Source organism: Falco biarmicus, chromosome 3, assembly GCF_023638135.1.
Source record: "Falco biarmicus isolate bFalBia1 chromosome 3, bFalBia1.pri, whole genome shotgun sequence".
Lineage (NCBI taxonomy): Eukaryota > Metazoa > Chordata > Aves > Falconiformes > Falconidae > Falco > Falco biarmicus.
In genome coordinates, this window is record NC_079290.1 from 45,660,791 (window position 1) to 45,685,999 (window position 25,209).

At 41.0% G+C, this 25,209-nt stretch overlaps 1 protein-coding gene across 1 annotated transcript in view; it reads right to left on the bottom strand.

The window, feature by feature from the left end:
• RAB2A (RAB2A, member RAS oncogene family) overlaps nt 1-22,867 on the bottom strand; it is a 44,066-nt gene extending 21,199 nt beyond the window's left edge. The window contains exons 1-5 of the mRNA XM_056331319.1: nt 22,701-22,867; nt 22,483-22,608; nt 12,725-12,796; nt 9,167-9,234; nt 149-231 (exon numbers count right to left, since the gene is read on the bottom strand). Coding sequence (XP_056187294.1) covers nt 149-231; nt 9,167-9,234; nt 12,725-12,796; nt 22,483-22,528 — 269 coding nt within the window. The 5' untranslated portion in view covers nt 22,529-22,608; nt 22,701-22,867. The remainder of the gene's footprint in view (nt 1-148; nt 232-9,166; nt 9,235-12,724; nt 12,797-22,482; nt 22,609-22,700) is intronic.
• Between the last annotated feature and the right edge of the window lie 2,342 nt (nt 22,868-25,209).

The following is a 25,209-nucleotide window of genomic DNA, read 5'->3' on the forward strand; positions in this document are numbered from 1 at the left end:
TTTGAGTACTTAAGTTGGCAAAATATTAGATTATAAGTATCTATACAAAAAGCCAAACTACATTCAACATTTTAACACTGCTATATTCCATAGCACCATTCTACAAAGACATGCCATTTTAATTGTTACACCTCCTCAGCATTCTCACCTTGTGATATCATACACTAGTAAAGCCCCTGCTGCCCCTCTGTAGTACGACCTTGTAATGGAACGGAAGGACTCCTGCCCTGCCTGTAGAAGAGAAAGTTTCATTATTTCATATCTCAAATTTATTTTTTGGTGCTGAAAACCACAAACTGAGAATCACAGAATCATAGAATTTGACTTTTGAGAGAACAGGGACAAGAAGAAGCGTGGAGGGAAATATCAAGAGAGGGAACAATTGGGAACCAAGTCTCTCATAGTTGCAAAAGGCGGCACATAAGGAGAAGACACCAACTACAGCACAGTGCTGTTAAAAAAATAGGAAAAAAAAAATCGGAACAAGACCTCTAAACCTTTTTTGGCAATCCCTGACAACCCAATTTACTGAATGGCTTCACAATACATGAATCATTATTAGAGCACAGAATGGACTCCTAGCAACTAAGCTCTGAAGACAAATTTGAAAGGAAGCAAATAACCCAGAGCTTCACATTTGAATTCAATAACCCACTCCCTGGGGCAGCTGTTGACACTAGAATAAATAAAGCCCATTGTAAATAAATGATGAATGACATCTTTACGCCCACCATCTGCTGGTGTAAAGGTTGTTGGAAGGCCAAGGATGCAGATTTTATCCGTTATATCATAAACTGTAGCCAGCTTTCAACAGTCTTCAGATGGAATTCTTTCAGTAATCACTTTATTATAAAAAACAGAAAATGTTTCTGAATTCAATTTTACACAATTCTGCACCACAGTTAATCCATTTCCTCTGTACTTGATAAATAATACTTGTCAAAACAGCTTCAGGATGCAAGAATCATCTTCATATGCACTGGTGAAAAACTTCAGAATCCTACATAAATCAGACAGTTCTCACAGAAAAGTATTCTGTAAAAATCTCAGCACTTAACAGAACCAGATCTTGAAAAATAAATATTCATAGTTGTAGACCTTGAACTCTCCATGCTCATGCTTTTCAGAAGTGCTACCTAGCACCCGACAGTTGTCAGAGGAAACATTTACTTTAATATTTACTAATAACAGAAGCCTTAGCATAATTCAAAGATAAGACAGAACACAATTAATACTAATACTGATGCTGAAAAAACCACTTATGCAGTAAGATAGTTATCTGCAGAACTAAGAAATTTTCCCAATTTAAACCCATGAAAAGCAAGAGTGAAATATTTATCACATACAAGCTACCCTTCAGGCCTACCCTGAAAATTAGTGTACTAATTGTACACTAAAAAAGAAAGCGTAACTTTTTCTTCTCGCAGTTACTGTACTTTTAATATAAGGTCGTCTTAAATTCAAGGAGAACTTGATCTCAATTCTGTTACTGAACAAGAACAGTACCACAACAGGTTTTGACATGTTCAGTCTTCAGAAAGCATCCTTGTCTTCCAGAATACTCAGTTACTTCAGTTTAAGAAAACACTTTATCTTAGCCTTTCCAGTGGAAGAAGTTATGAAAGACAATATACGTACTAGTTTAAACACAATTAGAATACAATAGCATATGCAGTTGGCCGAGAGGCCAAGTGCATCTTTATGTAAACTATGGCAATAGAATACAGACAATCTGCTAGAATGCACCAAGGAGCAGTAAAAGCCCCCAGTTTAGTGCCGTACTTGGTTCCCTACACAGAAGCTCTACAACTTTTTCTTGATGTGGTGACTAGCTCAAGTGCACGGTAGATGCATAAAGCATTTTTTTCTAACTAGACAACAGAATTTATTGTTACCAGTGTACTCCACGTATTGCCTAAAATCACACATGAAGTAGACTTGGCCTACCACATAAAGATTGCCTGTTCCACCTTCATAAATTCCACTCTGATGCATGAAATTGTTCATCTCCCCGAGTAAATTAATCACTGTCAACCAAGATTATCGGAGGTTCTAGTAGATCTTAGAAGAATGTAGGAATTGTGAGTTCATATAAGAATCATTTACAAAAGTTTGGTATCTAAATCCTGAAAATACTGTAACATTTTTAATGGTGTCTCATTTGCCCATGATGAAATTTAAGTATCATTGCTTCCTGAAGGGAAGACTGGGGAAAAGGTAGAAAATGTTACCCCTTCCTCACCAAAGACACTATCTTCCACATAGCAATAATGAATTTGTGCTTACATATAAAACTGACAACACAAACTGAATACCTTTCATTCTAAACAGAAGAAAATTGAGTTTCCGTAAAGACACTTCATGGTATTTATGTTTATATTATATATTTGAAAGGTGTTTGTGTTGTTTTATATATATAGATATATGTAATTTACTGTCTATTTTAACTATCAGATCAGATGAGAGATCTAGAATAGCAGGGTTAGGCATACAGAATACACTCCACAGCTTTTTTTTTTTTTAGTACCATCATTACTTTTAAGCATTTTTAAACTGACAATTTGCTCTCTGCCCCCCCCCCCCCTCCCTTTTTCCCCCAAGGGGAGACAAGCTATTTCAAAGACAACAAAAACCACGAAAAAAAGTAAAGGCTATTAGCCAAAATCAACTTTTTCAACATTTTTAAAGAAATATGTGTTATAATTGTACTTTGTCTAAGGAGCAACAGATAGAAGTAGTAGTATGGAAACTCAGTATAAATGAAAAACAGCTTTGAAATCAGAGAAAAGTCCTTTATCTTAAGTGAAATTAACACTGTTCTTACCATCCCTTCTATGTTCTCCCAAAGTCCAGTACTTCCCCCCCCTCCCTTTCCATATTAAAAAGCTTTTTTTCATAGAATCACAGAATAGTTGAGGTGGGAAGGGACCTCTGGAGGTCACCTGTTCTAAACACACCTGGCTCAAACAGGGCTACTCAGAGCAGACTGCCCAAGTCCACGTCCAGGAGGCTTCTGAAGATCTCCAAGGATGGAGACTCCACAACCTCTCTGGACAACCTGTACCAGTGCTCACTGTGGAGAACAGTAGTGGCAGCAGCCACTAAACAAATGCTAAACAGGGTATTTCCCAAGGCCGTATTACATCTGGTACAGGCAACACAAACCTCTTCTCCAAGGCAGCCCCTGGGTACAACCACTTTCAGAGCTACACAGCAGCGGAAGTGGGAAGATGGAAGATCTTTTTGGTTAGATAGAACATGACAGCTATTTCACATGTAGAAACTCTAGCTCAGACAAGGTTGCCTGCAAGAACCATAAATGTATATTCAACAGGCCTGTACACACATTCTCTCTCTTCAGAGAAAAAGGTGCTAGCTCTGACGTAATTCACTGATCGTGAAAAAATGCAGGCCTCTGATAAACCACTGATGTTTTAAGTGCTAACTAACATTCTTTTTGGCCATTTTCTGGACTGTAAGCTTTTACAATTCATATCATGCTGGTTAACAAAAACCTTCTGGTAAGAGGGACCATATAATCATAGTTCTAGGAGTTGCAAGTCTTCAAAATAGTACAAAAATCTTCATCCCTGCTTGAACTGTAAAACGGCATGGACATATATCCCATGTGCTTCTCTAAAAATACCTCAGTATAGAGGCCAAAACATTTTCAAAATAATGATGTAAGCAGAACACGAAGCATTAGGTCACTAAGATACAGAGATTTAGGGCCTGCACTGAAGTTTTCAGGAATATTTAAGCTATGTAACTGTGTTACCATTGACACAGTATCTGTGACATTTGAGAAAAGGCTCCAAGTGTTACTATTCCTATAGAAAATCTCAGTGCCATTTCCAAGTGTGTGGCTTAGTCATGTAGGTGTCAGTCGCAAAACGTGCAGGCAAGTCTTTGCTATCAAAAGGAGTTTCCTGCAAATCTCTTAACAGCATACTTTTGAATCTATAAACTAAGGAAATAAATAAATAAGAACCACGATGCAGTACAAGAAAGTAGTTGGATAATGAGATAGGATCCACAACAGCAAATCTCCCTAGAAAAGAGGCCATTTATTTTACAGAATTCTGTACTTTCAGTGCTGATGATTTTGGAAAGTTTCTTCAAAGTTATCTGTGTACAGCCCAGCAGGCCTTCAACATCCAAGCTGACCAACAGTTTTTATTAGGAGGAAACTTTATAGTATACATGTACATGAAAAATGAGAAGCTATAATGCACCACTGGTAGCAGCTCTAGACTCCTTCACTTTTTTTAAAAGGGGCATATGTGTGTAATATGTTCAAACCCAGTAACAGAACACCTTATTCACATTGGGAATTATTACTCATTTAGATTTGTTTACACTTTCATAAGCCATATAGAAAACCAGAAAGATATCTAAGAAACAACCAACTCACACAAGTGTCACGCTACCTATGACAACTGCCAGTTGGGAACTACTCCACAAAGTTGATCCCTGGAACAAAATGTTCCAGAAAGAGAGAAGAGCAATACATACCCTTGAATATAGTTTTGAAAGTTATAAATAAATTAACAGCCTTTTAGTCACATGGCAACTTGTTTACACAAATGCATTAATCTTTCTTGCAATTACATCTCTACTCCAAAATAAAAAGAACTTTAAAGTGACTTACTAGTACGTAGTTCAAAGAATAAGCACAGAAGCAGTATAAAAATTAAAAAAACCCTGCTCCTTTCCAGCAAAGACATTCCCAAACAAGAACAGAACTAAGGCCACTTATGAAAAAGAATCCGTAACAATTTAAGAAAGTGTCAGAATTTGTGTGAGATTCAGCCAAGTTACATATTACTTCAGAATAACCCTGTCAGCATCCTAAAAAGAACTGAAATTTTAATAGGACTAAAGATACCCAAGGGTGAAACCATACATATGTCTAAGTACAGATCATTTGTACATCTGCCTTTTCTTCTGATGTTGTTGAATGCATGCCATTTAGATATCCACAGCAATTCCCAACAGATCACAGAAACAAAGCTTTAGTCCTCCATTATTAGAAGTACCCTTATTGATTTATTTCAGGTCATAAATATATTTGAAACTTTCAGGTTTTAAGTAGCTAGCCTCACCAAAATAGGAGTTCCACTACGGACAAAAGGAGGTAACTAGCCCTTATTGTAAAAGCCACAGATAAACTGACAAGAAATTTACAACCAGCCATAAAATAAAATATCAATAATCATGCATTTCAATAACCAAATACATGTAAGCACATGACAGACAAAGGTTTGGGAACACTAAGCTAGAAGGTATATCAAGTTCCCTTAGCTTCCTGAAGTGCCATCACGGTTGTGAACAGTAACTTAGCTACTGGCACTTAGTTCAGATGATAGTCCTACTACACAAACTGCAACAGGAGTAATGGATGAATTCCCCCTGATCCATGAATTCAGAAATGAATTAATGCTCTCACATAGCAGCAAACACAGTCTGTGAACTGATGATCAAACTAGTTTCAGGAACCAAAATGGATCCTATGCAAGTTCTTGATGTTACTTCACAGCAGTAAAAGAGGGCCTTCAGCACTGAGTCCTCACAACTTGAGCTGCAAAACGTAACCATTGTACCTGCAGGAATGTGGCTAAAGGGTCACATTAGTAAAAATACAGTAGAAGAATTCACCAACTTCCCATGACCATAAAGACATCCTCTGACTACCAAAGGAAGTAGCAAATATCATGAAGTAGACAGTAAAGAACTCTTGGGGGTGAATGCTACATCCTGGCAATCGTCACTATCACTAAGGTGATATTCTTATTCATTTAATGAATTAAGGGAACTTTGGTTCTACTAAATCCAAAGCATTTGCAAATAGAGGAAAAATAACTGAGTTTCCGAGAAGAATTAGTATATTCAGAATATCTGAAAGTGGATGGAGAAGTCACGCCGTGGTTTTAGGGAAGAGAGATGTAACTTCAACAGTCAGGTCTTCCACTTTGCACAAACACATTTTTTTTCTGCAGGCTCTCAATTAGTAGAAAACATTGTAAATTTAATTAGAAAGCTCATTTGTACGGAAACCAAGAAATTGCCTTATAAAAAATATGACTTCAGATATTTAGTGTTAGTCTGAGCAAGACTAGTCTTAGTCTGAACATGACTAAGGTGCTCTAGAAACATAATAATGAATAAAAATAAACATTTAATCACATTTCTATGAAATAAAGCAGAAAGATATTTAAAAATACAGTATTTAAATATACAGGAAAAATTCTTATATCAATTTAATTTAGAGAACATACGTAGTATTACTTAGTATCATCACTGATCTTTCCCCCTGCAACGTCTGACAGAGCTTAAATTCCCTCTTTCAACTACTGCTTATTTTTTTCTCATCAACAATGACTTGTTAGTAATAGTTAATACAATACAGAACGTCCCCCTCAATGACAAAATGATGGCTACTGACTCAGCCTGGTAACAAGCCCAGTATCTCTTTACAACAATGAATTTTTTTCTGAGAAGAAGCAATTTTAATACTTCTCAGTGTTACACTACCACGAGACAAACTGCCTCATCTACACAGCTTGTCTAAACTCACAAAGCTTAACAGCTCCCAGAATGGTATTTTGATTCTTACCAGCTTCTACAGACCACTTCTAGTTCTCTAAAAGTTATTTTTTAAGTTGGCACTAGCTCAAATACCACACTTCCACAGAAGAGTAGCTTAACTTCTCGTAGCTGGCAATTACCAACTAACCAGTTTTGACAAAAGTATCTCTCAGTCTATCCAACTATTGAAAGCCATTACCAAGATTAAAGACACAGGACAAGACAAATGAACAATTTGTTCCAATACCTGCACTCCCCTTGACTGACCTAAACGCATCAGAAAGGAAAAGTGAAACCCAGCGACTCACAGACCTAAAAACCTGGGCATGCCACAGCACACATAGCAAGCTTGCAGAGCCCAGCAGTGGGGAGATCAGGAGCAGCCTGCAGCTTCAAGAGAACAACGGGACACACTATTTGCTTGTGTAGACATATGATCAGCAGTAGAGCAAAGACTGCAACAGCTAATGCTAAGTATGCAACGGCCACACTGAGTATCTGTCATGGAATGTGGGCTTTGAATTTTTGGTAGTGGTGGCTTAGGGTTTTTTTGAGTGGTGGTGTGTTGTATGTGTTTTTGCAACAAACTAGTTTTACTAAACTACCAACTCACAGGATGAAATACTGGACTACAATTTCTAATTGGCATACGTGCATTCCTTGATTTGTTCCAGTTTGGCCTTATCCGAAAGGAATTCAGTTTGTGTACTCCCACATGAAAACCAGACCGCAGAAAGCAGAGCTAACTCCCGTAATACACTCCTGATCCAAACTAAGATGCTAATGACAAAGTCAAATATTCTTGACTTACAACACAAGAAAAGCACACAAATAGATCTCACATACATACAACAGTGTTAGCTTCAGTTGCCCCGTAGGTTACAACATACTCCCACAGTGAGGTACACTGCAGCTTCCATATATCCCCATTATCAAGATAATACCTTTCCTTGGAGCTGCAGTGATTGGCTGAAGACAACACAAACTGAGGACCACTGCATAGAAATATCTGGCCAGAAAAATCTGAATTAAAACGTGATTGTCTTAAGAAAGCAAGTCCTTATTTCATTGTTAAGCAGTCAAAAGAAATTTTATCCAGTTCTCCTCTTCTTACATCTACGCTCAAGATGCTTCCTGTTCAGTGGTGGATTGAAACCAGGTATGTAAGGCTAGTGCTAAATCAGAAAAGTGATGGTGCTGTGACTCAGTAAGCACCAACTGGAAGCAAATAACTCACAAGTTTCCTTAGCCACAGGGTAAAAAAAGCCTTCTCTTATCAAACAGAAGTTGTTACAGCTTCATAAATACAGAGATAGCACCACTAACAGCTAGCAGTTTTTACTAAGAGAAAAAGAAATTCAGGAAATGCTCAATGCAGATACACAATTACAGACACAGTAACACTGGTCGTTATGGACATCTCTGGGTATCTTAACACTTGTAGGTATCTCGAGAATTACCTCATCATGTTTCTTATTTTGCTATTCCTTCAACACACTTGCATTCAAGATCAGAACTGTAAGTACAATCTGACCATACTCTTCTATACATTTTCACAGAGAACTTCCAAGGAGGCACAGGTGTTAGATGCAATTTCAAGTTATTAACTTGTAAAATAAGTAAGGTACTTTAAATCTTACCTATGAAGTCAGCTAAAATATTGCATTTGTTTACATTTTTATGTACACATACATTCATATATGCATGCCCTGCATGTGTGCATCTCCCTTCATTAATTTGCTATACCAAAAAGAGCACATACACAAGGCTATGGCTCATGCATGTGTTTCTAAAGGTATCCTAAAATGCTCTTGGAAAAGGAAACAGACAACCCTGCCTTAGAGAACAGTTAAGCACATTTGAAAGACATAGCTATCAGTATGAGCATCTTAAAGCCATCACAAGTGTAGACGCTGAGCACTGAGGTAGAACTGCTCTGTGGTAAAGTGACAAGAAAACAGCTGACTTTGCTAAGGTATATTCTTAACCTGAGCCCCCACAAAAGTCAAAGTCTGGATTTTGGCAGACTTTAAACTTTAAGCTTTTATCAATCCCTTCTTGATTTCTGAAGTATTTACTATCTTCATGATTATAGTGAACTTGAGTTCTTAAGTCTTCTGTGAAAACAGTGAGCCATATCTTTTCTTCTACATCAGAAATGCAAACACTTCCTCTAGAGAATTCTTGATTAAGGCTACTAGACACATCACAATTTCCCAACATGATGTTATATTAACCACACCTGGCATGAATGCACAGAGAAAGACTATCCAGAGAAATACAAGTTCTTAATAATATAGAAAATTTCCACAAAAAATGTGAGGCAAAACATCCAGTCTTACAAATCTGAGTGTTACTTAAGGAAGTTAAACAGTGCAAACAGCAGAAATCTGCAGTTTTAAGAATATATCACTCCAAAAAAAGGAAATTTTAGCAAATTTTTAATTTTCACAGAAGCCAAAGAAAGCTGCAAGACAAAGTACAGTTTCACATGGATGCTGATGATAGAGCTTACCCAGAACAAAGGGAAAGCTAGTAGAGCCATATGTTTAAATAATTTCTATGATTTATTACTTACCGTATCCCATATCTGAAGCTTTATCTGTTTTCCATCAATAGTTATCATTCGAGCCCCAAATTCTACACCTGAATAGATTTTAGAAAAGATTACATTATTAGCATGTGTCAGAGAGAAGAATATCAAGTACTATAACAGCAAGAATGTAAGTTTAACTCAACACTGTATTTGTAGGAAACAATTCCTTTCACAATCTGCTTTTCGTTAATTTTCCAGCTATTTGAAAGAGCTGGAAAGTTTTCCAGAAGGAAGAAAACTGTTACTTTCCAAGTGCTTTAAAAATGCATTAATTAGAGCAAGTGCCAAGGAGGCATTTCCTACAATGTTTTCCAGATGATTTCGTAGCTCTAGATCAGAGGGAGATAAACATGTGCTTTTGCATGCAAACAGGAAGCTGAAGAGTCACAGTTACTTTAACACTCTGCCAAGGATAGATCGCTAAAGCCAGTTTAGAAGAAATTAAACCTACAATTCTTTATCAATAAAGTATTCTAATGACTATACAAATGTCACCTTCAACAAGACAAATTTTATGATTGTATTAAAACTCATCTGCCTTTATACAAAAATAAAGGGCTTCCAAAATTCTAGCTAGTTAAAGATCAAATTTAATAACTGAGGGAAAAATTAATGTTTCAAATAAAAAAGGAATTTCTTCAGTGGAAAAAAATCAAGCCTTTTGTACCATCATTTGAAGCATTTTTAGGATATTTTAAATTAAGCATACATTGAGGCTATTACTACAGTAGTTAAAATCTGACAGATGTGTAAAGATAGCAGACATATGCAAAGGTTATCAAGTTTCCATTAATCTGTATTTTTTCTGAAATAATGGATATATGAAGCAAAGATCGAGTTGGTAGGTTAAGTTTTATCTAAAATTGGTCACTGTCTAGATTTGGGCTGAGGTCTTCCAATTAAGCAGACCTGCTATGAAGTATTCCAAATGTCTCTGCAAAAGCTTATTTAGAACATTTGGGGGGCAGCATTGCTTTCTGCAGAATGACTTTTGGGGAAGGGGCAGGTAGGAACCACTATTCTCCCTTCCCCAAGGGCCAAATAAGAGCAGTGGGCCAAACAACATGGTGCTCTCTTTAGCATGCAAATAACTTGCAGGAACTGTACACAAACAAATTGAAAGAATGGAGGGGGAGGGGCAGAAAGGAGGAAGCAGGTGAATGACAAGGCTTTCTCTGAAGTTGATTGCAAAGCCAGGAGAAGGTCCTTTGACTACTACAAGTGTCAACACTGCAGCTGTTACTTGATCTCAAAATGCACATACAGAGCTACCGATTTAAATCCAGCAATCATCCTGAACGTTTAGTTTCCACAAACAGCCCCACAGAAAAATTAAAAGGGTATTTATTCGGTTCCATCAAAATATCTGCTGAGAGACAATTCTGAATTTGAAAAAACACACAGTTGGATGGTAAGCCTGTCCTCTTGAAGGAATAGAAAAGGCTCAGGTTTACAGTAAGGGCATGTCCTAAGGGCAATACGCAAACCAAAGAGAATGTTTACAGTGTCTTTTTGTCATCCATTTCTACCTACAAATGTTGTGGGGAGTTTTTTACGGTTGGGTGTGTGTTTTCTTGTTGTTGGATTTGGTTTTTTTGGGCTGTGTGGGTGTGTGTGGTGTTGGGGTTTGGTTTTTTTTGTTTTTTTATTTTCCTCCACTGCCCCCCCCGCCCCGCCGCCCCCCCCCCCCCCCCCCCAGTTTTCATTAAAGGTAGCGTTTCTCTCTGAATTTCTTAAATCTTACAGATAACACTTTAGGCCAACTACACTAAAATTTGGGGCTGAGTTTTGCACAACTCTAGATGAAAAGTCTTCTTTCCACATGTCCAGTTTCAGTCTCCCTTCTCCTCTAACAGAGTTGCTCACAGCAGGAATAAAATCTGCACTCCCATGGGCTAAAACCATTGTATCATATTAAGAAGAGTTAGTCTATGTAACACAAGCCTTTTTATTGAACCTACAGGTTCCCAGGAAGCACATTAGGTAACTAACATCAACCCATCCCACCTCGCCCTGTATAGGCACTCATACAACTTAGAACCCATGTTCTTTATTTATTTCTGTCTTTCTAAAACAGTTTGGGTAATTGGGAGAACCACTCTCCTGACCAAAACACACACGCATGCCCTCTCAGTTCAGCGAAAGGAGGCTGCTTCCAGCCTATGTCCCTTCTTGCCCTTTCCAAGCAGCTTTCCATGCTCCATTTCTAATATCCCTCATTATGCTAGGTTCATGTCCTCATCCCACTAGCTTCAATTCCTGCTCCCAGATTTCATCTAGCTGTACACCAGACAAAAGACCTGGTACTACAACCACCCTGCTGAAGTGAAGCTGTTTCCCACAGCCGATCAGTTTGCTGATGTGACAGGACTGCCAAAAGCGTAAGTGATATATAAGGTGTCATATATTTGGCAGGCCCAAAGAAGAAAAGATGACAATAACTCATGCCTCCCTAAAGAACTCAGGCTCTTTATTCAGCCAGCCTATCTGCTGCTAAGACCTCAGAAATATTTGAAAACTGATGTTAGCTGAAGAATTTGAATTATATAAAGACAGCCACGCACAAGGTGTGGGAGGAATGTCAAGACAGAAAGGGAACCCATAACCAAACCACCTGATACATTCTGTTACATGAAGAATATTTGTTTGTATTTCAATCATCTGTTTCAGTACTCCCAAACACAGGAAGCCCACCTATTCCAGGACACAAACTAAAAATAGAGACTAGGGATACATTTTGTGCAAGGCTCATCATGATTAGAGCTGATAGGTTCCTTGAAATAACGTCAAGAAGTTCAAAGGTTCTGCAACCTTATCAGAGACTAGCATCTGTTATGCTTACCAGGTTTCACTGTTTCACTCATCTGAAGGCTAAGCTTGCCCACAAAATTCCCACACTATTCCTCATATTTTGTGTGGAAAGAAGTTTGCATCATTTACTGTAGCTAGATCAGAGGCAATGCATTCTGTCAACATGTATTAATTTCCCCTAGTTATCAGTATCAAATCATACCTAACACAAATGGTCCACATTCAATTGAGGAGTCAGGCAGAACGCCCCCGTCCCTTCCAGTGAATACCTTCATACTTCAATCCTTCCCCATCCAGAAGTTAGTCTTCCCAAATCGTAAATCTGTTTATTTATCTTTAAGGTTAATTGTGCTTTAGTTTACCTGTAACTTGTCTTCAAGATTCTGTGGCTAGGCTAATATTCTGTTTTCTATGAAATATCTGCCATTTGCATCACCATCAATGCATGTGAAGCTTAGCCAATTCTCCTTCCATGCCGAGCGAGGTTTTAGCTTTTCTGTTGAAGATACTATAGCTACGAATTTTAATTGTTTCACATTGTACCTTCCCAGTAAGAAAAAAGATGTCCACTTGGCTTTATTAGCTAACAAATACTGATCAGCTAAAGATTCACTGCTACCTTAATACAGCACAAATTCTACATTACTACAGCACAACAAACTCATAAATGCATGCTGAGGTACCATGGCTGCTTAACCATTAGCACTGTGGAGGACAAAAGAGACCTACCAATAGTGAGATCGTGGACTGGTTGAAATCTCTTGTCTGTAAACTGCAACAATAAACATGATTTCCCAACACCTAAAAGAAAAACAACCAAAATAAAGAAGTTTTAAGCAAATTAAAAACATGTGTTAAGAACCAATAGGTAGTTATTTATGTTATATATTATTTAAAACTCATTATTAGAACTTGGGATACTAGATTTCACCTGCTTTGAATCCTGTGTAACTTTTTCATACCACAACAGCTTTTAAAGTTCCAGAAACATTAAAGTCAAAGTAGTATTTTTCAAAAATAACCAAAAAAATTAATTCTTCTTCCAAAACCGTACTTCTGCCTTTAAAATTAAGTAGAAAAAAAATATATTTCCTAACAGACCTTCAAAGTATTATTTCACATCCTCTCTCCACTGTAACTACAGGTCTTGCTACCCCCCTCACAACCCTGCATCTGCTTCCCCTTCAATATTTTCAGCCTTCTTCCAAGCTAACTAGGTCCTCCACAACACCTCACTCTCACCCATCTCCTAATTTATCAGCTGAGGTAACAGCACTACATATATGGCTGCCTAGAATCACTATGTGCCACTGCCCATTGGTTCCCAACAGGCCAAAAAATAGTCCCAGCAGAACTGGCAACAGCTGAGTTCACACTACAGCCAGCCAGACAACACATTGTTCCCCTCAGATATCCTGATTTCCAACCCAAACGGATTAACTACTTCACATCACATGGACAATGGTAAGCAAATGGGCAACTTCTTCTGTATGTGAAAGCACAGAGAAGTAAAAGTTAATGCAGTCAATAGAAGTACTCCTAACTATCTAAGTTTATAAACATAATACTGTTGTTTACTGTTATTTTTTCCTTGTTCTTTTACTTGGAGGGGTCATTCTTCCTGTTCTGGAATATTTCATATTTTCAGCCTTTTAAAACTTGACAGTCATACCTTCGGTTTACATACATTTAAATTCTGAACAAAGGGATAAGGAAAAGAACCATACTGCAAGACACAAGATATGCATAACAGAGGTTTGCATATAGTGACACGGATATTTCTGCTACTAAATTCAACAAGATTTTTAGTATGGTTTCATGAGGAAAGCAAGCCTACACAATAGCAATCACTGCCCATCTGCCATTTTGGTCTTAAAAAACTATGACCAGTTTCAACCAAACCTAATAGGAGACCTGCATTTAGTTTTGTTACAAAATGAGCTGCGACAAATTGATGCCACTCTGAGATTAATATCCCAAGTGATGTAGCAATTCCAGCAGCCTGAGCCAATTGTTGGTGCTGCTGTCCCTACTCTCTCCCCTACAGCACGTTCGTGCCCATTTCTTCACGTGGCTTAGATTAGTTCTGAAGCAATTGCAGTTGTCTGCTGGGTTAGCACGCTGATCTGACAAGAAGAGTGACAAAACAAACAGAAACAGCTTAATGCAGAGTCAGACAAGCATGAGGGTTAGTTCAAATGAGGGCAGAGAAATGCAGCAGCCAGCAGATCAACAGCTTAGAGTGGCATGGAACTGCAGCCCAAGGCAAAGCTTGCAGCACTAGCCTTAACATCTCTTTCCTGTAGCTCTCTGGCTTATGATAGCAAGCTCTGTGGGCATAAGAAGTGGATAAGGAATGGGGGAGAGTGCTGGAGGTAAGAAATAGGGAGAAGGACAGGCAGAATACTAGAGCTGTAGGGACAGAGAACACAAAACTAATCTTAAAATAGTAGTATCTTCTACTCACAGAACACTGCTTATATACACAGATAACCACCAATGACACACAGCAGCCCCATCACCGAAGATAATCACGATCCCGCTTACAAAAAACAACCTATAAATCACACCAGAAATAGAATGGAGAATAGCTTTTATCATTAACCCAACAAAGTGATTTCAGTATCATTGGATATATCAGAACCTCAAAGCTACCCAATATTCCTGCACAAATCTTACAAAGACTTGAAAAACATTTCAAAATCTAATCAACAAAGTGACACTTGTTTACATGTCCCAGCACTAGTTCTCAAGTGGCAATCTGGTATTTCTTCTTGTAATGCTAGTGACCAGCGTGTTGGTTCAAGAGGAGATACAAACACTAGCATCAACACAGCAAAGACAACAGATGAGCACAGCCCTTTGATGCAAGCCGTGTCTCAAACTGGCACAAGATGACTACACCTCTAGTTAATTCTATGCAGCATGCCTTTTAGGAGCAGACTGCAGAGTGGTGGGTTCACACCCAGAAACAGAAAAATTAACTAGTTTCTGTCTTAATGCCATTCCTGCTACTTCAGAACGTTCCAGCAAAATACACCTGGAAGGCCCTAAGTTCTGTACTGCCCTGACTGAAAAAGTTCAAAAAGTTGCAAACAAAGCTGCAGCACCTATTAAGTTTAGGTTTAAAATATTTTATTGCCTATTTTTAATAGTAATATTTTAATTTTATCATTTTTAACAGGGAAGTTCTTATGAGAATAGTTTGTGGACCATTCAATTGCAAAGCCTGAGCAGGCTGCACTATGTTAGACACAGCCCAGAACCTGTATCAGGTTCTGGAGCTTAATTAAGATCAATTAACAGTTGCATGGCCACTAACTCCATGGCATACAGATGGTTCAAAGTAACTACGCTGGTTAACTCACTCTATGAGCAAAGTGGCTGTTTACCAGGCATCTCATTCACTTAGCACTGTAAATCTCATACCTGAAATGAGGCAGACACTCTGGGAAAAGTAGCTGAGCATGTCTCATGATAGCCAGTTGCAGACACAGAAAGGACAGATTCAGTTATTTATTAACTCATTCTCCATGTTACTGCCACAATTACTTTAATACAGCTTCAGATAAAGCACCCCCAGAGAAAAAAAAAATATCTTAGTATTTTAAAACAAGAAATAAGCAGAGCTTGGTTACACTTCACCAACAACCATGGTAAACAAAAGCTCTTGCTTAGGAACAAATTAAAACAATGGATTACATGCTCAGAGGGGAGCAGTGTGCTTCCCTGCAAGTGCCTGTTCCAGGATCCCTTCATCACTTTTAGTACCCAAACAGTGATGGGAAGTGAAACTTGTGCTACAGTAGTTTTACCCTCTGGCTCTGAATTCCAAACCTCAGCTGGTTCTCCAAATTCCTCTGCCTCTCTTAAGTCTCCTCTTTATCTGGGTGCCACTCTACAGTCAGTTTCCCTAGGTAACGGCTGCCAGAGCTTTGCTGTTGTCCACCTTGGCCCAGCCATGCATCGCCTCCCCCCCTCCTTACATCAACACCAGTGTTGATTTCACTGCTTAGCAAGCCAGAACAGTTTGGTGGTAAAGCTAACCTCTCCCTTCTCACTCACCAAGTTATGCAGTGAGCTAAGCCAAGAAACAGATCCAGCATAAAACTACACTCACCCAAAACACTATTATGTGCATGAGACTAGGGCTACAAAATACATATCAAAGGGAAGGGTTGTTCTTTTCAGTACCAGGCTATGCTCATGGCAGTTAAAAAAAGCAGCTTTGCAACCACAGCACAGGGGATGATACAGCTGAGCCAGTTAAATGGCTCTTGCTAAGACAGCTCATTTGCTTCCTTCTCCCCTTCCAGCTGCTGTGACTCCCTGTGAACAGGGCAAGGAAAGCTCAGTCATCAGCTGCAAAGTCAGAGGTGCACTAGTCAACATGAGGCAAACTTCGAGGCTTTTCTTACCATTAGCAAAACTCATCAGTATTCCTTCCACTTATGTTTGTTTGTCTTGGAAAGTTGATCTGGCTCAAAACTAAAAATGTCTCAAAAAAGGAGGGAAGAGGGAGTTACGATAATTTCCTTACTTGTTCACAGAAGCACCACTATAGCCCAAGAAAGGTGGCAGAGGAAAAGAACTGCAGTAGCAGTCATCCCAACCTAGGTACCAAAACTGAATCCTGAAGACAAGTCTCTTTAGTTAACCTGCTAGCTGCTTCTGATGGGTATGGTATGCTCAGCCCTTCCCACACAGTTTCACCTTACTCAAAACAGCTCTTACACTTTTCTGACCGTACCTACTATTTGCTTGGTTTTATTTTATAGATCACCTTTGTGAGCTGAACTGGCTCTCTCAGACAAGCACTGATGTTGACAGCCTAAGAAGCAGAAGTTCATGGCTGAGACAAGGAGTGGTAACCAAGTCCACCCATTCTGGTGGTGGATAAATATTGAATTAACTCAGCCATCTCACAGAACTGTATTTTTGTCATTGTTACTTCACAAGACAAGGTGATCAATCAGCTCACCACCAACAGAGATGAAGACCTACTCCCCCTTTGATATCCTGCTCTCACTGATCCTCCTAGGTCCTGTTTCCTCCCTTGGAAGTACGCTAGGCTTTGGAAAGCCCTTCCCTGGGCCAACTCTGCTGACTCAGCCACCAAGTAAAAAGTTAACCAAAAAGTAGGTAGTTTCTACTGCATTAGTGGGTTGGTTTAGCTCATGGCAGACTATGAAAGTCACCACAAGGTAAGTCCTTTCATGTGTAATCAACTATGTCAGCTTGGATGCCCACGATACTAAAGTCCCAATACCAACTGAGCTGAAACAAGTTTCCTACTTCCGTTACATCTCTTTAGAAAACAAACAAAAATAAATCTTTAAATAGGCTGAGGACAGTCTCAAACTGTGATGAAGCCTCAAATAATATAGATTATAAAACCAGCTCAGATTTAAACCAAGTAATTAAATAGTACAAATAACACAAGATATATACCTCTAACCTGGCTTATGAGGTACTTGTAGTTCTTTCTAGCAGTCTGCACAGCTTCCACATATTTCATAAGCCCTTTTGCTATCACAAGCCACAGCTCATTCCCTGTCTCCTTCCTTCCCAATATCTTTATGCAACTTGAAGTGCAGTACTACCCTTTCACAGGCCTAAGCATAATGAGACTTTAACCTAAAGCAAAGATTATTCTTAACCTCTTTTCAGCCAGTTATCTGTTAGTCAAAACTAACATCAAATGGAAAAATTCTATTTAAATTAGTAGGAAGAACAAACTACAACATTCCAAACTGTCAGTTATAGAGCAAAGGTATTTCACATACCAACATAAGCATGGGCAAGAAGGGAAGAAAATTAACCTCCAAAATCCTTCACGATGGCTACATAAGTTTTGGAAAATTAATGTCATAAAAATGGCTTTATAGCTCTTTAAATTCAGCTTCAATACTTAAGCAGACATTGCTGTAAATTATTTACAAGAGCCAATGATGTAAGTTTTCCCTTCTATATAAAAATTTGTGCAGACCTACAAACTGAAAGGAACTGTTCAGCTCTGTCACATTTCATCTAGTATGGCACTACCCAACTGCTAACTGCAGGTTTTAAAACTAAATAAAAATTATTTCCAAACAAAATAAAACTACATGAGTCCATACAAAATCTCTTTGCGTCCTGGATGATCACAGAAGACTCAGAAAACTGCCAGCCCTTCATAATAAAATTGTTTTAGCCAAAGTTGGGGAGGGAAGCATTGCTCAGGTTTTTTTTAGTGGGGTGGGGTGGTTTTGGTTTAAAGGTTAGAAATTAGTATGAGGGTGCACAGTTACAGTCTCATAAAATCATCTGTACAGGCATCTACTTAGAATTTATCAATTCTAGTTAACATCTAAGAGGCTAAGAAGATACACTTATACAACACCTAATATCTGCTCTTTTAGGGATCAAAGGACCATCAAAAGGGTCTCAAAGCAAGATTTAAGTAGTACAGATCAGTACTCTGGTTTTCAGTATGAAAAAGTTCTCAAGCTATCATGGGATGACAACAGCAGCTCTAATGGGATGAAAACCTGTTCAGTTAAGAAGTAGTTACATACTTAGAGAAAATAAGGGCAAGAGGCTCTGGTCATGCACATCACTAGCTAGTAACAGCTGCTGTTCCAGAACAAAGTGCAATGATACTAGACACATTTCACAAGGAAGACTGAAAAATAAAGCTAATTCAATTGCTTAATTTCAACATTTGAGAATCCCCTAGACAAGTGAAATGGTTGACTAGGCAGCTTACTTTAGAGTGAGGAAAATTAGATCACCAAGCAATTATATTTTCTTTCATCATCTTCCCCTAATAAGAACTACTTTGAGATACTGTTGGTTTATAACCAGCAACTATCTGCTGAAATTGAAAGGCAAATGAAAGTTCATTATGCAAGAAGCTCTGAGGGGTGCTGAACCAACACATGCAGGAAAAGCAGAATACAGACCTGCTCATGGAAGATGCAGCAACACTCATCATAACATTTAGATGGAATACAACTGACAAGTTATGTTGGTGGCAAGAAACTTGACCATTACAAAACTAGTATTTTTGGTATACTACAGTTCACTAGCATTCTCTAGTGGAATCTAGCAAACATACTCTAATATAAAGAAATCCTGTCTAATACATATTAAATATTCTGGAAAAAATTTTCCAGCTCTAGTCTTCGCAGAAATCTCACCTATCATTCCTAGATTATTCCCATCTGGTACACTGCTAGTAACAACAACATTTAAGCAGAAAAGAAGGTTTCACTATCGTATCAAACATATCAAACTTGTAAGAAATAAAACAACAGACTTTCAGCCATCAACTGTAAAACCAGGCAGTACTCATGTGCTAAAAATGTTCACCCTAGCTCACATCAAAGTCCATCTTGACTTCAACTGGTGGCCAAAAGTAGATGTGTGGGGAAGAGTGGATGAACGCTCCAACTCCTACAGGCAATCAAAATGAAACTGACACTATCAACAACCAAGTCAAAGGTCTTGGAGACACAGCCCTAAGCAGAATGCAACACATATGCTTCTAAATGCATTTGCAAACTCCTATAATGTTTTGGAAATACTCAGATCAAAAGATTTTTCCTGGTTAACTCTCACAGCAGTCAGTATTCCATAATACTTGAATTTTTCTCTTAAAGTTATCGACTCTATGAAATTCCCCAGCTACTGTCCCACCCAGACAATGTAAAAACTGCAGATTTATGGCAATGTTGCTTGAGCACCTGAAAGACAGCTATGCCATTTCAGGTCTCTCCCACAACAGAAAACCAAGCAGATCTTAAACTAGTTCTAACTACATGGAAAAAAAATATTTTTTTCTAAATTATGCAAAATGTAACAACCAGAACAGAATTGATCCCAGGTTCATAAAGCTTGAAGTACCAGCAAAAGAAAAAGTCACAATGTCAACGACCAATGAAGCAAGCAATGCAAGGGGACAAGAGCTGTTGAGAAAAAGGCAGTCTTGCACAGTCAGTTTCTGTGGCTGTCATTTTAAGACACTGAGATCATACTGAATTCCTGTGGTTAAGTAGATGAAAGCATGCGGAATCACAATTCAGAGAAGATACATGCAGGTATAACTTGTATAACTGCAGGCATTTTTTGTTGGGTTTTTTATGGTTTGCATAACCCACTTCATTTTGCAGTGCTGAAAAGGAAGATGAGCTAAATGTTAACATCTGTCCTCAGCTGATGCTGCCTTACTTTTCTCCTACAGTTTGTTTACAACTAATTGCTGAGTCACCAGGCAGCCTATTCATTTCCAAATACTCTAAATCAAGTCCCAGAGATAAATTTCTTTATTGTTATGAAAATTACATGGCCTGCAAGGCCACTGGCATCTCTTCACTGGTTGGAATGCTGTAGCAGACCACCACTGGAACTGAACAGGATACTCCCAATCCACTCCTAATTCCCATCAGGAGAGCTATGAGCTCAACTGCCTTTGTCTGAGGAACAGTAGTAACACCTAAACCATCAGTCACTTTGGCAACAAACTGCACAACATAGATTGGTTCTTTGGTCCTAGCTATATTAGAATACTTACAAGGCTCATAGGAGATCTAATAAAAGCAAAACCAACTTACCACTACTGGCATATTTAACTCACTTCAAGAATGATTGTTGCAGTAGTTTTAGTTAGCCTCCTGTAGCAACTCTCAATAAAAGCCACAGAAATTAAAAAAAAAACCAACCAAAACATCAAAACACAAATTTGTGAGCTGCTTTCCTCTCTGTGTTTCCTTTCTCTCTCTCACTCCTCCTTTATATGGCTCTTAAGCAGCTGAAACAATGTCATTTGTTCTGTATTTCACATTTCAAGGTACTGAAATGCAAAAGTGCAACACACCCCATTATACCAAGAGTATTTCCGTGTAGAAATTTAATCAGCATACAATCAATGAATGTAATAAAGCAATTGTCTGCTGTCATTTGCACCACTTTTAACAATCATAGTTTTTAGAGATGTACTAGAATAGGCCACCTGTTCTGAAGCACTACCACTCTGAACCCTGCACCTACCATTTTGCATCACCCTGGACAGACAAAACTCTTCTTACTTCCCTTGAATCTGCTCAGGTAATCTCATGTCCTCTGGTTTAACGAGCTGTCACTCACTTAAATACTCAATAAAAAAATCAGAGTTTTCACATCATCTACAGCCTAATGCTTCCAACACAGTTGTCACAGCTGTGATATTTCTTAAGATTAATCTGTAGTACAGCTGCTGCTGCAGTAGCCTAAAAAAGCTTCTAGAGTTTAAATGTAGGTTTAAAAAAAAAATAAAGTCACATAGTAGTTGCATCCAGTGTATTTAACAACCTCATGTGTAATGCAAGTGTAATGTATGATTATACTCTAGTGATAGTGTGGTTCAGAGGTATGAAGTACAATTACAGAGGCCTCTTTAGAATAGCATGTAAAGTGACAGCTGTGTCATCAAACTTATTAAAAAAAGCATTTATTCAGGTATGAGGAACACAACAAGAGAGATGCACAATACTCAGGCACAATGGTTAACTATGTGTTACCCTGTCCTGACAACAGTTTGATGCAAGTATGCTACTTATACCCACACTGTACTAAGGAAGCAGAGAATATATTGGCAAATGGGCTTCAAACAGCAATTCCTATCAGCATATTGTTATGCTCCCAGCATTTGTAAGCATTACTATTTTACACACCAGCCAATGACAAACCGAATGCAGCAAGTTTTTAAAAGTGGGAAGCAAATGAGAAGAGAGCCCAGAAGCGACATGAAGTATCTGGGGAAGCACCGGTCAATAATAGTAATTAAAAAAAATAGTTCCTGTAAATCAGTGGATAAGAACCAGGGCTTTTAATTTGCCTTTGACAGCATGTCTTGACAGTTTGCTACAGCACCTCCAGCTGGGGCTGGAAACAGCATCCTTGCGGCCTGAGCTGAATGTACCACACAGCAGTAGTCTTGGCCTCACCGCAAAACTGCGGGATGGCATGTGGCACCTCTCAGGCCTCACCTCTGCAGGGATGCAAATAAGGGACACTCCCCAGGTACAAGTTTTGAGGTGACAGCGCCTTCCTCCTCCCCCTGCCAGATGCCGCAGCCAGGGGCGTGACACGGCCCGACTGCCCCGCGGCCTGACAGCCAGGCCCGGCGGCGCCTGTCAGGCCTCCGGGCCTGGCGCGGAGCCGCCGAGGGGCAGGCCGAAGCCGCCGGGCGCGGAGCCGCCGAGGGGCAGGCCGAAGCCGCCGGGCGCGGAGCCGCCGAGGGGCAGGCCGAAGCCGCCGGGCGCGGAGCCGCCGAGGGGCAGGCCGAGGCCGCCGGGCGGGGCCCGGCGCAGAGGCGGGGGGGAGCCGCCTCCTCGCGCAGAGCCACCACGTCGACGACGCCAGCACTGCGGAAATGGGAGCGGGGAGCCAGGCCCTGCTCCGCGCTCCGCCCGCCCCCCCCGCGCTCCCGGGGCGGCCTCGCCTCGCCTCCCGCCCCCGCCGCTTACCTGTGTCCCCGATGATGATATACTTGAAGAGATACGCGTAGGCCATGGCCGCCCGGTCCCCGGCTCTCGCTCGCTCCTGCGTGACGCGCGCGCGCTCTGCCCCCTCCCCCGCTGTCAGGGCTCGCGCTGCGGAGAGGTGGAAACGGTTAACGGCCACCGGGCGGCGGCCCGCTCCCGCCGGGCGCCTCCGCGGGCACCGCTCGCCCGCTCCCTCCTACCTCCGCCGGCGGGCTCGCTCGGTCGCTGCTTGCCCTCCCGCCGCTCCCCGAGGCGCCGGGGAAGGCAGACGCGGCGGCGGGAAGAGCGGGCGGCGAGAACAATAACAGGCGCCGAGCGGCCCCGGACCCCTCCGGCAACGTCACGCACCCACCTCCTCGCTCCGCCCCGCCCCCGACCCGGAAGTGCTGAGGCAGCCGCTGGCTCGGGGCGCGCGGCCGCCTCCTGCCGGCGTGGGGGCGGGGCTTCGGGATGGCGGCGGAGCGGGGCCGCGGCGGGTTGGGTGTGAGGGGGTGGCCGGCCGGCCGGCTCTGGTCCCCTCTTCTGGCCGCTGTAACGGCTGCTGGGACCTTGGGCTGCTGGGACCTTGGGCTGCTGCTTTGCCTTCGCCTGGCGGGAGGAATAAGCGGCGGGGTGCGTTGTCCCGGAGGCCGGGGGGTGTCGTGGCGGCGGCGTCTCCTCCGCGGTGACCCCCGAGGGCGGCCTTGCGGGGAGAGGCTGAGAAATGGGGGATGGAGGCAGTCGGGCCGTCGTTAGGCGCTGACGGGCTCCTGGTTTGCACCAGGGCCAGGGGTGCTGAGGTACAGGTGGTGCGGCTGAAGCCCAGCGCTGCTGGCTGAGGTGTCTCTGGTGTTTCTGGCTAAAGGACCCAGGGAAACTAGCTCCGTCGAAGGCTGCGAGCCCAGCTCTGAGCTAGAGACGCCTTTAAGCTTAAATACTAGTGAGCAGTTCTGTACAAGTTCATTCTCAGCACTTAACGAGCGTGAGTTCTGCCATGGAAAGGGTTTTTGCCTTTTCATTTCTGCCTTTTCTTGTTGAACCGGAAGCAATGAGCCAGGGAGGTAGCCTAAGTTCACAGCTGGTGTTTAGGACTTTCTACTCAGAGCTCATGTGGGACTGGTGAGTTGGAAGAAACTTCAAGGTCTTCCTTAGTCTAAAGCTGCTTGATGAAGTATCTCGTGTACCCAGACCTTTGGCCCTGGAGCAGTCGGAGGTTGCTTGGCCTGTGGGTGGGTTCCATGCCGAGATGCCTGGCAGTGGTAACCGTGGTACCTTGCTCCAGTCAGGTGCTACAGCTGGTGATGTGTCGGGGTACCCTCCAGCTCAGCTCTTTGTTGACTGTGAATTGGTGGGACTGTTGAAGAGCCATTGACATTTTGTTCATATGAACTCACAAGTCTACCATTCTGGTTGTACCAGTCTGGTAACTTTTAAAGATTTTTATTTGTGGCATGTCAGGTCAACAGGTTGGACAGCACTGACTTACAGCACTCTTACAGGTGTGCATCTAACTTATAAAAAATTTCAGTAAAGCTGATCGTGCCAGATCTTGTTTCAATATTTTGTGACCTGAAACCGCAGCATGTGACATTTTCTCCTGGTTTAAAAACCTTTTACACACTGAAGAAAGCCGCTTCCCTATTGTTTTAAGTACAAATGAAGTTTTGATACAAATTTTTGTTAATTAACAATTCCTATTCAGAATGAGTTTTCTCAGAGAAACGAGGTTTTGCCTTGTTTCCTATGAAAGCTGGGCTTCTGTTTTCAAAAATCCATGTGTGTAGGGGTCTGCCTCTATGTCCCCTGTCCTAATAATGGTTACAAAAACTGGCATGTGGATGGAGGAGAGTACCTTGGCTGAAGGAAAAACTGCAGTTGGGGTCAGCTGTTAAACGCTCTCAAGAATTCACGCTAGAACAAGTCTTCTAAGTGCTCCCCCTACAGGGAAGCCCTTCAGCTGGCGTTCACGCTGTGACATGGGCTTGTGTGACCTCAACCACAGGAAACAGCTGCAGGAAACCGGGCTGTAAACAGATGAGATCTCATCCAGTGTAAGTACAGGCTACTGCTAATAGAGGTGGGGCAGCTCTGCCCCCACTAACCTACTCTTGATCCTCCCTTGTTCTGGCAGTGTCAGAGCCATCTGCTTTATCGGGGAATAGGAGTGGCTAAGCTTTAATTTTTCCATATTAGCTTTCAGGCAAATTCATTCTGGGTCCCGCAGCCACGACAACAAACTAAAATGCTTTTGACAGCCTTGTCAGATGGTTTACACCTCTGCCCAGCAGTCCTCACTCCTCAGAGAGGGTTCCATGGCTGTGAAGGCTAAAGCCTGTTCTGTTCGATCTGTCACACAGACAAGTATTGAACTCGGGATGAGCTCTCTCCTTCAGGCACCTCTTCCATGGCTAGCAGGATGAAGGAGAACTGTGTGGGCTTCTCTGTCCTTCACCTTCTCCTCCGGAGCCCTGGCATCACTCATGGCGTGCTCCAAGTCTCCATTGGTACTGTCAGGGATTCCTACATGGTTGAGCCAAAAAGGGTATTTACCCTGAGGGCCTGGTGTATTTCAAGTCCATTTGATGGGGACAGACTTTTTAGTAGGGCCTGTAGCAACAGGACAAGAGGTAATGGTTTTAAACTAAAAGAAGGTAGATTTAGACTCAATAGGAGGAACAAAGTTTTATGATGAAGGTTGTGAAACACTGGAAGAGGTTGTCCAGAGAGGTG